At 39.3% G+C, this 13,461-nt stretch overlaps 1 protein-coding gene across 1 annotated transcript in view; it reads left to right on the forward strand.

Annotated features, from left to right (window-relative positions):
• The window catches only part of CTNND2 (catenin delta 2), a gene marked incomplete at both ends in the record, with an annotated part of 536,439 nt that overhangs the window by 495,707 nt on the left and 27,271 nt on the right, over window positions 1-13,461 (forward strand). The window contains 2 exons of the mRNA XM_080639304.1: window positions 3,212-3,422; window positions 6,745-6,829. Of these exons, the coding sequence (XP_080495430.1) occupies window positions 3,212-3,422; window positions 6,745-6,829 (296 nt within the window). The remainder of the gene's footprint in view (window positions 1-3,211; window positions 3,423-6,744; window positions 6,830-13,461) is intronic.

A 13,461-nucleotide genomic window follows, 5' to 3' on the forward strand; every position in this document is an offset into this window, starting at 1 on the left:
AAACCACAGAAAATATGTTAGCAGTTATACTTGTTAACAGATTTCATGACCATGTGAACAGCAGCTTAGATTGACTCTATAGCCCAGCCACTCCCATCTTCTTCCAGCTGATGTGCTCCATTGTTCTGGTGAACCTCTGAAGGCCAGTTTGAGCTGTGATGCCAGTCTCTGCAGTTAGCTGTTTCAATTGCATGTGTGAGCAGCTCTGTTGGAGGTGGCAGTTCTGGCTTCTGCTTCACCTCAGGGACAGGGCAGGGAGGAGGAAGCCTATCTCCTTCACAGGCGGCTCCTGGCAGGACTAGGGGCCTGGCATTGTCATTACAGGTTCTGATCAGGGTGTATACCAGCTTGCACAGCTGCCACAGCTGCTGTACACTGACTAGATTATAGGTCTGCAAAATGTGCGCTGTGAGTCTTCCGGCACTTTCTATCCAAAGGCTAAATTTGATGCAATTCTGAGAAACAAAACCAAAACCACTCAGAATATATTTTAGTTTAAATATGGATCTGGTTAAGAATTGAATAGTATTATTGACCTGGAATTACTACAGCCTCTCAGAGTAAGTGGTGCTGTACTGCCCCACTGTAACACATTATCTATAAAATGCCTGGTTTACTGTTTTGATGTATCTAGTACTGATTTGATCTTCTTATGCCTGACTTAAGAGTGTGCACCGCAGAAATGTTAGACCTGTTGAGCATTAACATGTCCAGAATGCCTATACCATGCTTGATTGTGTTTATTTTAGTTTTCCTGCTGAGCTTTTCCTGATACCTCCAAAGCCTTTGTTTATTCTAAGAAGCATCCTGTGTGTCGAGGCACGTGTACTGGTATCAATAGTACTGCCTGGAATACTAGGCCAGTTCCAGGAAAACTGCTTAGGGCATCCATCCAAATTTCCTTATACTCAGTGCTAAGGGAGACAGTCTTTGACTGCTAATGGAATGATCACAGTAATCTGGTTCCACGAGAGGACTGAGATCGTGAGACGCTCTGTTGCACTTTAAGTGAGGTACAAAAGGAAAAAGGAACATTGATTTGTTCTGGATGTGTGTACAGAGTAAAGCAGAAAGTCTCACTGATGTGATTTGTCTGCTTACTCTTGACCCGTGGCAGACACTGCATCAGGAGAGTAAAAGTTACAGCAAATCATGGTTTATTTTATTTTTTTTCATACACAAGCTTAGTTTGCTGTATGCTACAGACTGAACTGATGACTGTAAGTGATAAGCAACTATTTATGTACTTGTGTTACGTAGAACAGATGCAGATGTAACTAACATTTCAGGCTGCTCAGTGTTTCATATAGGTGTGGGGAAAAACAGATACTCAGTTTGCTCAAACCATTTCTGAAAGTGGTGTTAATGTCTGTACTACATCTGATATGAATAATATTGCTGAAAAGCTAATAATGCAAGCAACTGATTAAATATCAAGTGCAAAGAAATAAAAAAGTATGAGGAAAAGGTATCTGTATTGCAGCAAACTGTTAGGATTGAAAGCCTACTGCACACATTTTGTTGGTAGTGTTATGCTTTTTATAACTAGGAATGTTTTTACATGATATAGAGTGAGTTGTTTCTAAGACCTCACATTACCACAAAATCTCTTGATAACCTGTAACATTTCACTACAGACATTTTAGTATTTATCTGTATTAAAAATATTCTGTTCCAAATGACTGTATTTCTACCACATCAGGTAAAATTGTGAGAAATAAAAATAATTTAACCTCTGATAGTTAAAAGATGTGATTTTCCTCTTACCTCTGCTTTCAAATATGTCCAAACACAACTGAATTTATTAATTCAGAAGTAAAATTTTTAATAAGTACTCATAAATACTAATTGATCAGAACTTTTTTAAGTTATCAAAAAATCTGATTAAATTATAATATTCTATACAATGATCACACCTGGTTATTTGATTCATAAAATGTGATGTAGATTAGATTACTAATTATGTTTATTTTTCCCAATTTTCCTGCCTTTTTCATCCTGCATGATACACTCATGGTGATTGCTGTATGCAAATTCCTAGCACAGCTGCACTGAAGGTGATTCAAAGTTGTTTCACTGACCTCAGCAACAACTTTATCAGGTCCTTGCCCTCTCTGATCTTGTCTTCATCGCATTGAAGGGCTAAGAAATTATTTTAATGTAATAGTGACTCTCTAGAATTGGTGTGAGGCTTCTCATACAGCTGTGCCAGTGCTAACCCTACTCTACATTTATATATGTACATTTATATATTTACAGTGATACCGTATGTATATATGTAAATTCTCAGAAGCTGCTGTTCTGTTATTTTCACAAGCACCACATGACTTTCAGGTGCAATTTTGAAAAAAAAAAAAAAATCCTTTGTTCATGTAAACATGAAAAAGTTATAATTGTCATAGAGTCATAGAATTGTGTCGGTTGGAAAAGACCTTTAAGGCCATCGAGGCCAACCATAATCAATAGAATTTCTTTTTCAAGTCTTCAGTTCAATGTGACCATTTTAAAAATTCATTTTCCCTTTTTATTTTAGGAGATTTTAAGTTCTGGAGGTTATTGTAACTCCGTACTAAACGTCAGACAGGAACAGATCTCAGAACAGCTCCCTTTTCTTGTCAGTACCAAGCATACAGCTAGGCATGTGTGGAAAAGATAGTGTCCTCTAGTGAGCAATAAAGTCTAAGAAACATTAATAAACCTAATCAAATTAGTGCATATAGTATAGAATTAACCTTGTACAGTGAAACTGGTCCTTCAGAGAAGATTTTTTCACAAATAACAGTGTCATTGGCTTTGCGTTCACTGTAGTGTTTTTAACAACTGATGCACATTTTATTTATCATAACAAGTTATGAGTTGTGTGGTGGGAGATGAGAACTTGCCAAGTTCTGTAAGTTGTGATATTAAGGTTATCTTTATATATATACTTGGCTTTTTCCGTCATCATTTCATTCTCCTAAGGGCATGATGTAGCCATATCCAAAGTCTCCAACTGATATATTATGGAAATATTACGAGTCCCTAATGTGTGAAATGATTGACCATGCAATTGTATAAACGAGGCTTATTCCAAATAGATTCAGTAGCCAATTAGATTACATACAATGATGGAAGTGGTGCTAATAGTCTCGCATGTTTTCCCTGTACTTCTTCTCCGTCACCCTTTATTGCTGTATCTTCTGAATTCTCCCTTCATTTTCTTTCAACAAAGGCAAGTATGCCATGAGGGATCTGGTCCACCGACTGCCAGGCGCTAACAACAGCAACAGCTCAGCAAGCAAGGCCATGTCTGATGACACCGTTACTGCCATTTGCTGCACTCTGCATGAAGTCATCACTAAAAACATGGAGAATGCCAAGGCCTTACGAGACGCAGGCGGCATTGAGAAACTGGTTGGCATATCTAAGAGTAAAGGAGACAAGTATGTTTTGCAAATCCCCTTGCGCTTTTTTAACATCTCCAGTAGTTATTACTAGTCCTGAATGTGTTTGCCTCCTCTATGCAATCATGAGTTGAGTTCTTTAGTTTCATCAGAAATCATATGCCCAGTAAGAAAGGTGACAAGAAACAGACAATACCAATAGCAAAGGTCTCTGCTGTGGTTCATTTTTGGCATACTATCAGTAGTGCATGGAGTGCACTGCCTGTGCAGTTCAGGGAAGAGTAATTATCTACAGTAACTGCTGCCTCTGGGTGGAAGATCCTGAAAAACATTAGAGACCAGAGCTGTTGGATTACACCCCACAGAAGGGGTAGCATGCAGGTGGAGGGATCCTGTGAAAGGACCTTACCACAGTTCTGTTACCACTCCTCTTGCTCTGGGAGTGAAGAATACACAATCACTGTCCCTCTTCACAGCACCCTTTTCTGGGCCACCAGCCTGCCCATAAGGTGAGGCATAGTGCAAAAATGGATTCAGTGATTTTCCTAACACCTTTCTTCTGAGAGAGCATTAGGATACCTGCAGGCTACTTTGTGAGGCACCAAAACATGCAAAAATCTTACACGTGACAATGATATTTTCAGAGAAGCTATGGTTTTATGTTGTGTTTTCCTGTGTACGCAGTCTACATGAAGAGTTCACCCTTTATCCTTCTTTTGCCTAAAACAGCCTGGTTCTCGTATTTGTCAGCATGCAGAAGTATAGTGCAGTGAGACTATGGCAGTTTGAAAACAAAAAGCCTCCACAGTAGTGTACAAAACCCATCAGTCCACCTACTTGAAGCTGTCATCCCACAGCCTGTTGCAGCAGCAGAGCTGTAAAAGAGCCTCACAAAACCAGGCAACACCCTGAAGGGAAGATTTATGCACCCTACATTTGGTATGAGAACTTATGTTCACCTATGTGATTGAACATTGCCAAGATAATGTAGTCACATTTCTTTTCCTCTATTGTCACCCTTTTCATACCAAGTTCATTACTAAAACATTATTACATTCCAATTGTAAGGGGTAAAAAGTAGTAGTGTAACAAAGTATGTGATACCAGTTGTGCCAATTTGTTTCTATTTGCATTTTTTATTATTATTAAATCTATTTAAAACTTTGTTTTACATTTTGTAGACCAGATGTACCAATATTGCAAACAGGTTCATCTCCATTTTACTGAAGTTGAATGTGTCTTTTCTCATAATAATGCATTTGCGTTCCTGTTCACTATCTGGTAGAGATTATTAATGCTCATTAAGTCTTGACTTTTCAAAGTTTTAGGGGATCCAAGGGTATAATTCCCTATTTAAGTATCCCTCATAACTGTGAAAGAAGTATCAGTGCTGAATGAAAATATTTAGCCCAGGTAGTGTTGACTAATTCCAAAATGCCTTCCTATAAATAATGATAGGTATCCTTCCTCTCAAGTACTTCTGAGTTGCAGTCCTGTGTTATTACTGTTACATGTTACACAGTTCTAGAACAAGAAAACCTGTCAACTCACAGTGCTACAAATACCTATCTTGATCAAATGTTCCATTTTCCAGCTTTCAGAAATGTTAGTATTATGCACTATTGCTTTGGTTTGGTTTCTCACAGGTAATCCATTGTTCAAAAACCAGAACTGCTGTTTGTTGGACTGATAGGAAATTCTGGCATGCTCACTTTAATACAGTAAAACACTTCAGTATGGATTTATCTTCTCCAGTATGAAGCAGCTGCTTCTACAAGTGCATGGTACTAGACTGGATGCATCCTGGTATATATCAGTGCCAGGATTGTGAGGCTGGCCCCACTAGCTTTTGAAACATTCCCAGGGCTTGAGCACTTCCCCTGTATGACAGCATGAGGGAACTGGTGTTCATAAGGTCATACGGGCCAAGCCCATATTGGCTTCTTATAGTTCCTGTTTCTCCTCAGTACTCACAGTATGATTGGCACAGTTATTTTCCTAGTTGTTCCATGCAACTAGCACCCCACGAGCCAGCACAGCTGGGAGTGTAATAAAAACAATTATGTTTGAAAGGGTTTATCAAATTCCTGTTTATTCCCCAGTTACCCACCTACTGCTGTACTCTGCGTGAGAAATGGATGAAAAGGGTAGAAAAAAAAAAGTCACCAAATAAATTCCTAGGAAAATACTGTGTAAGTTAATTGAATCAGTTGTGTCATGAACATTGCTTGACCAGCTTGAGTGCCAGTCTACCAGTAATCCTCTCAGAAGTCACAGGATGCACCCCAGCCTGACCCCTGAGAAGACTTCCTGCCCAAACTAGTAACATACACTGCTGGTTTTCTGGTTTCTCTTTGGTTTTGCAGTCCGTGTGCCTTTTCCAAGTAAATTATGAATCATCTCAATGACTGCCCCCAACTCCATCAATCCTCACTCCAGAATTTCAGCTTTGCAAGATTTTCTAGCGCTCTACTGCTTTAAGTGTATTATTAGTACAGCACAGTGTTTGCTTCCTCAGTAAGCTGGGTTATCTTCCTGGTCCTTTTCTATTTGACCTTTCTTTACTGAGCTGAATACTCCCTGGTTTTCAAATTTTGGGAGTTTAGAGTTTTTTGAAGTTACCTATCCTGGGAGGAGTGTATGACTCCAACATATTGTAACAATGGAGATTCTTTTGAAACCTTTCTGAAAAGAAGGCGCATGTGAAGTTATCTGTGGTTTTCAACATGACACTGTATTGCTGTCATTGAAGGCTAATAGTGTGAGCAAGAGGCAAGTCCTAATTTGGATTCCTAATAAAACTTGTCTTGACTTTTTAGAAACAGTTGTATTTCTGCACTTCAAGAACAGTGCTTATCACCCACCCAGAGTGTTTCTTTTGGCCACTGCTAAGAGGCATTTAATGTATTAAGCATGCTGTCAAGAGTTAAACTTTGGCATCTTATAGAGAAAGAAACTCTGGCTCTAACTTCTTGTCCTTTATGGCAAAAGTTATAGCCAGGGCATCTTAGATGTACATAATACCAATTGGGTACTTCACAATTTTGCCAGTTGCTACCTCTCCCATTCCTCCTACTATGCTTTAAGGATGAATTCTTGTTCTCAGTGTGCTGAGGAACACACATTTTGCTCCTCACTGAATAATTAGCACTGTAGAAATAACATGTATTGCCCTTGCTTAAAAACACATTGGCCTCCAAGACGCCAGCCAATTGTGGCACATTTGAGACACACTTTCAATGGGGGTTTAAATTCATAGCAATGCATTTGAAAATTGGGATGAATGGAGTCTTGTACTTAACAGTCTCTTTCTCACTCTTTCTTTCTCTCTCTCTCCCTTTTTAACATATGTGCGTAACAGGCATTCGCCAAAAGTGGTGAAAGCAGCATCTCAGGTCCTCAATAGTATGTGGCAGTACAGAGACCTGAGAAGTCTCTACAAGAAGGTAAGGCTTGGGTTTTTTCTAGATTTATCATCTTTCATATGGTTGCCCAAAAACTTCAGACCAAATGATTTATGTGACTGAAAATTCACCTAGAGTTTAAAGTTTCAGATACTTGGAGCCATGTTCCAGTATACTTGGAGCCTCATTTCTACTCTTAACATAGAAATACCTTCTGAAAATACATGTGGTGATGAAAAGGGGATGTGAATTTGTTTTTCAAAATAATTCTTACAAAAATTGCTGGATCTGACAGCCCTGGAGAGTGGAGTGATAGAACAAACCTGTGCAAGCTCTCCTGCTGAAGCTTTCCTTCTTACACCTTGCTACCCTGTCCTGAGGAGATTACCAGACTTCCAGCCCTTCAGCTCCAAAATTTCCTCATGAGATTGTAAACAAGAGTGTCTGAATGAGTGGTGCTTAGGGACCAATTACATGTGGAGCTGGGCTGAAACTTGATAGCTTCACTTCCAATCAGCTGGCAGACAGTAGCATCATATACTTGGTTTTCAGACAGTCTATGGAGTCTTCAGTACCATACTGTTCCCACGGTCCTGCTAACCTGTTAAAAATTAGTTGCAATATGGTAATACGATCCTGTGAAATAACATCCTATATAGCTTTTAAAAGATCAGTGTCTACTTAGTGAAAGATAACATTTAAAATAATTCTTGCTGAAGATTTCCAGACTGAATTACATTCCATGTGAGTATCAGCCGTCAGATTTAGTTCTCAAAGGGCTTCTTGCTACATGGAATTTCGCAGCTTACCTAATTGATATTTGTACTTGTAATCTTAGGAAAGAGAGCTAAGAATTCCTGTGGCACAAAAGTTCAGGTCCTAGTTAAGGTTAAGGCATAAGAATAGTGAAGTAAGGAAGGTTTACAGTGGCATAATCTGGGTTGTATGTATTTTGCACAAGAAAAGAACTTAATTACGTGAAACTTATGCACCAAATCTCAGAATGATAGAAGCTGACCTTCTGTTTAAAATGCTGTTCTTTTGCGTGCCTCAGCCCTGCTTTAGTCAAGTCTGAGGAGTAAGGAAGATGGTTATCTCTCCCATTGTTCACTTCCAGTATTTTTAGTCATTGTTGGCAGCCCTAGAGATACCATATGCGATGATGTTCCGAGTAACAGCCTGGTACTCAACTGTCCCATTAAGAAGTGGGAACAAACATGAGCTAGAGTAGTCTTTTCTTGATGGAAGGCAGTAACACACTGGAAGTGCGCATAGCCCAACTTCTGTGCATGTGGGTGGCTGCACTGTAGAGGCTGAACTTCATTGCACCATAATCTCTCAGAGATTCTTACAACGTCTGGCTTGTTTCCAGCCTTCTGTCTGTATATATACATGCTGTGATGGAAAAGCAGTTTCTGGGGTTGCTCTGCTCATAAGGTAATCTATATGCTGTATGGCTTCTGAGTATACATACTGCTCCGTAAAGGACATTCTGTTGGCTGCCAACGTGAATGCCTGGTAATGTACTTACATACTAAGCATGCTTTGGTACTCAGTACCTTGCAGCTTAAAAGAACATTTCCTGCAACCACAAATACATACTTGTGGTATGGAAAATAGGGTCAGCTAGTCTGTGAGGTAGTTTCCAGGAATCTCATAGCAGACCCTGTCTATATTCTCATGAAGTATTTTATTGATCTCTATATTGGCTAATTCCTACAGGCTTCACAAATTCTTGAAATGAAGGTCAGTCTCTGCTAACTGTTTTTATCCTCATTACATATGCTGCACGCTCCTGGTTTTTAGAAGACATACAGTAATCTTTATAAAGTTATAATATTTATTAAATCTGCCTACAGTAGGCTGACTATTATGCTGGCTGTCTGAGTTTTACCACTGTTGGGGAAACAATGTTTTTATGAAAGGAAAATTATAAAAGTTTGCGTTAATCTATGCAATATAAAGATACTGGGTCAATGCAATCTTTATTTTGTCCCATTAAAATACATACGCTAGTAAAAGCATGTGAGCATACATTTGACAGTATATGATCGTCCCTTTGCACCTGCACAGCCTTTTTTGCAGTGCGGGTAAATCCCACTGCATAACCATCAGCAATTTCTTCCTGTGTACTAAAGTTTCTATACAATTACTTTCAAAGAATTGGTGGCCTACAGAGAGGCACAATTTTGTATTGTAATGCAAGGAAATTGCAAGCATCACATCACACTTAAGAGAAAGCAACAGCAATTGCCTGACTGTTTGAGAAACAGTGTAACCAAGTAGTTTGAGTTGTGTATTTTAGAGCTACATGTTTACAGTACAGTAAGTAAGGAGAGGTAAAAAGAAGTATTATCATTTGTATTAATGCGGAAAGAAGGCAATATGTTTAATGCAGATACAGTAGTAGTCAGTATATTTAGTCCAACTATGACTGCATCAGCAAAAACATGAAAACCTCTCTCACTGCCTAATTTTGCTCAACAGGAGAGGAATCATCCCATAACTGGCAGAATATAAACTGCACTGACAGAAAGTTCATCCAGAGTTGGGGATTGGTGTCGTCACCTAATGACATGCCACACCTGTGGAGGACCAGAAGCCATGAAGTGCACAGGCACCAATTCCCTCTTGCAGCAATTCCTGACAAATTCCTGGCTGGGAAGTTAAGTGTAGGAGTCAGAAACTAGTCCTCTGTCTGATACCAGTAGCAGGGCTGCCCTAAGCAGGCTATGTGCAATAAAAGCTTCCTGCAAGCCTCCAGTCCCATCATGGGTGAGCAAGCTCTTCAGCTGTAACATTAATATGCCTATGTAATGAAACCTAAATGAAGCTGCTTCTAAGGACAATGTCAGAATCAGCTGTGGCATAAAAAATAGCCCAAATTTCAGGGATTTCAGGCTGCCAGCTTCAGCTGTGTTGCTTAAGAGGAATAGTAGGGTTCACAAACTTCTTTGTGCCACTCAGTGTCTGACAGACATTGCCTGTTTCTCTGGGCCGTTAAAAACCAAAAAGTGCAACAGCAACTGCAACGACTCAGTTAACTTCATTGACCAAATCAAGCAGTAGACCCTGTCTGAAGGTCGTAGTGCAACTGTCTAAGAATCCAAGCAGTCTTTTGAGAACACAGAATTTAAAGGTCCTGTCCATCTCTTTTATCCTGAAAAATGCAAAATTATTCCACAAGTCAGTGAGATGGGAAGCACAGAAAATTAGATCTAGTAAGTCAAGTTAGGCTAGAGAGATGTTTCTGCAAAGAGTTTCAGGCTAGCCCACATACTGTGTTTAAACAGAAAGGTAGAGCAGGTGGACAGAATAAACCTTGCAAGCAATGTAGCTTTGGCAGTCCAAAGCTCGGAGTTCTGGTACCCAGAAGCTTCTCTGCAATGGGCTTGATCCTGCTTCCAATGAAAGCCATGAGAAGGCCCTATTGATTTCAGAGGTCTTTTCTGTAAGGTACCAAAAGCAAGAGCTGAAGCTTTTGCAGTCAGTTGAATTTACCGGGGAGACAGGCTAACTAATCTGCAGCATCCAGTGTGTCCTGGGATTCCCAAGATCCTGTAAAAAAAAAAGGATTGAAGGTTTATGTATGGCTTTCAGTTTGCCGAAGCAGGAACATTGTGTCCATTTATTAACAGCTACTACAAAAGGAGTTGCACTCCCTGAACTGTTGGTCTCTCTTGTCAGATAGGTTTTTATTCTCTGAAAAGCATGCACAGGTAGAGACTGTAGCTTTTCTGGCTTAGGAGAATAATGGATAGATTTCTAGCTTCCCATAGCCTGAGCTGCATGCTCAACGAGGAGGAGGTATTGGCTTTGTTGTCTCAGTTTTCACTTGGAAAGCTCTGTAAGCCCACAATATCTTATGTACAGTGTTTGTAGAGCTGTGTCACACACACCCTCTGCTGACAGGTTCTATCCAGTATACTAGGATTTCCAGTTCATAGCTGTGCTGTGGTTTTAGTGGGATGCTTAGACTTGTTAGGTTGGGCTGGAATGGAGAAGGCACAGAAAGTAAACAGTCAGCATTCAGATCCATGAGTGAGGTGACAGTGTTTACCATTCTTTATAGGCTGGGGCTTTGGCGAACAAAAAGATTATTTTAGTCCCTGGTATGGTTAATTTGACACAATCCTAACACAGTCCAACAAGGAAAAGCTGTAAAATGCATAAAGGTTTCTGGTCCTAAAATTACGGGAAAAAAACCCACCTCGACAGTCCAAGAGGAAGCAACAAATTTGGTCTTGAGATGAAGGAGTTGCCATCCATCCCAGAAGTTTAACTTGCAGGTCCTTCGTCAGGGAAGAGTTCACAAGAAATACTGCTCAGTGTTCCGAGCAATAGCTGAAACAGAAATCTAATCTCAAAAAAAATCCCATGAAGAGGAAAATAAGGTTCAGGTTCAGTCCCATACAGACAATGCTTAGATTAAGTGTGATTCATTTCTAGATACTGCTAAAGCTTAGCAAGTAAAAAAAAGAGGTGATCATCACAGGTTTTCATCAGTAGATGAAATACTGTCTCCCAAAGAGTGACTTTAATGTCATGTTATTTTCAAACATCTTTGTTCTCTACAAGTAAGGCTTATATTTTCATAAATTTATCCATCTCTGTTTTCTGAAGTCTATTCTAAAATACTTAAAATCTGATTTTCGAAAGTGCTGATTGGTCACATGCTCTATAGCCCAGTGGGTGGCTCAGCACTTGAGAAGAACCAGGTAGAGGAGCTATTCTGTTTGTCCCTGTGCTTCAGACTCACAGTATACCCTTCTTCAAGTATCTTGGTAACCTGTACAGCCAGCAGGAGAATTAAGTGCTGCTTACAGCCTCAAGAGAGAGGTCCTGTCCCATTTATGTTTAGCCACCTAAGCAAGGTGAAAGCAGCTACTATGGTGATTCTTTAAAGATACCTATTTCCATGTCAGGAACATTGGACCCCACTCCAGTCTCTAGGGAATTAGCTGGCTGAAAATTCAGGTACACCTTGGAAAATACAGGTGTGACTGTAAGAGAACAGATTTCAATTAGCTGGTAAACTCTTACCTATGTCAATATTCCAGGCAATAACAAACTACTCTTAAACACAGATAGCTTGTTAAATTGCATGAGGAAATTTGAGCAAAAGGGTTGTGCTAAATGAACTTAACATGAAAAAAAAATCTTATAAAAAAAAGCTTCAATTAGCATTAAATGTGTATAATATTAAAGAGCTGGAGGAACTGTCAGGAAGAATGTTTTCTATTAACTGGTTTGTTTTGCCTAATCACTTAGGCTCCAACAAAATACGTTTACATTCTGTCATTATGTTTGCACTTACACCATCTTCCAGTATACAAGTAGAGATCACAATGAATTTGTAGAAATTATTTTTCTTCCCCATTTATTATCGTAGGTTTCTGTTCTGCATGGAATAATATAAATGTTTGTCCTATTCACCTGCCATATGGATAAGAATGCAGCCAACCATTTGAAACTAGAAAGACTGTTTAAGTTGGCCGTCCTTCAGCATGTAGTGTGCCATTTACAACAGGGATATTATTGCGATAGACATTTAATAAAGTCAGAGTAGTCACTCTGAAGATGGCCTTGTCTGTCATTGGCTGGAAAAAATACTTAGAATTGCCTAAAGCCTTAGAAGCAGTTAAGCCAGTCCTGATCTGGAAAAGGACTCTCTTTTCATGTGACTTTCAGAATAATAAAATGATGACTCTATGAAAAGGTCCCTCATGGCTAAATGTTCCATGAAAATTGACAGCAATAAACTTCAAAACTCTAGTCAAGAAGGTTTAGAATCTAAAGTCCTTTCTTAAGCAAAATATAAATACCCTTTTAAAATGCTAATTACACAGTGCTATCATGTAGACTTGGAATGCATCATTTGGGTTTTCTTCAGGTAAGGTTATAGTCGGTCAGATGTGTCCCCCGAAAGAAGACAGTTTAGGGTGAAATTAGCTAGTGAAAATGTCTGTGCAGAACTTAAACCCTACATTAAACCCTACATTAAGGATTCCAAATGCATTCCAAATGCATAATGTGATAATTCCTCAAAAAAGTGTCTTGACTTGAAGGAACTGTTCGTGTGCTCAAATTGTTTGTGAGACTGTCTTTTGCAGTGCTGATCTTTCAGCAGGGCTTGATTTATTTTGTACAACTGGCAAGACACTTTTTCAGATTAATATGCCACCCTTTTATAAAAGGAATGGATTAATTTGAGGTAAACTCCCCACTGTAATAGAAAGCTAGATTATCATCATAGAGAAAGCATATGTCTAGAGCCCATTTTTATATTAACTATGAAAATGCAAGTACCTGATTAATAAATGATTGACTGATTGATTGATTTATGGCAGTGGGCGGCCCCAAGCTTCAGTGTGGCTGATGACAGAGGATTTTCACCAACCCACCACTCTGGGTCATGGCACGCTCAGCATACTCTCTCCCAGAGCCAAGAAACCAGAATCTATTCCCCAACCCAGGTATTCTGGCTGTCAGCTGACCAGTGTTGAACTGTTATGTTTCATCCATACTGAGATTTGTACCCAAAAAAGTTCTACAGAAGACATTTGAATCAAAAGGAACAAAGTCTTACTAAAGAATGTATTTTTAAATTATATTGTAGATAATTGCTTCACTTAGGAGAGCAGCCCCATTCATTTCAGCTGTGTAAGGAAGGT

Source organism: Psittacula echo (assembly GCF_963264785.1).
Source record: "Psittacula echo genome assembly, chromosome: 2".
Lineage (NCBI taxonomy): Eukaryota > Metazoa > Chordata > Aves > Psittaciformes > Psittacidae > Psittacula > Psittacula echo.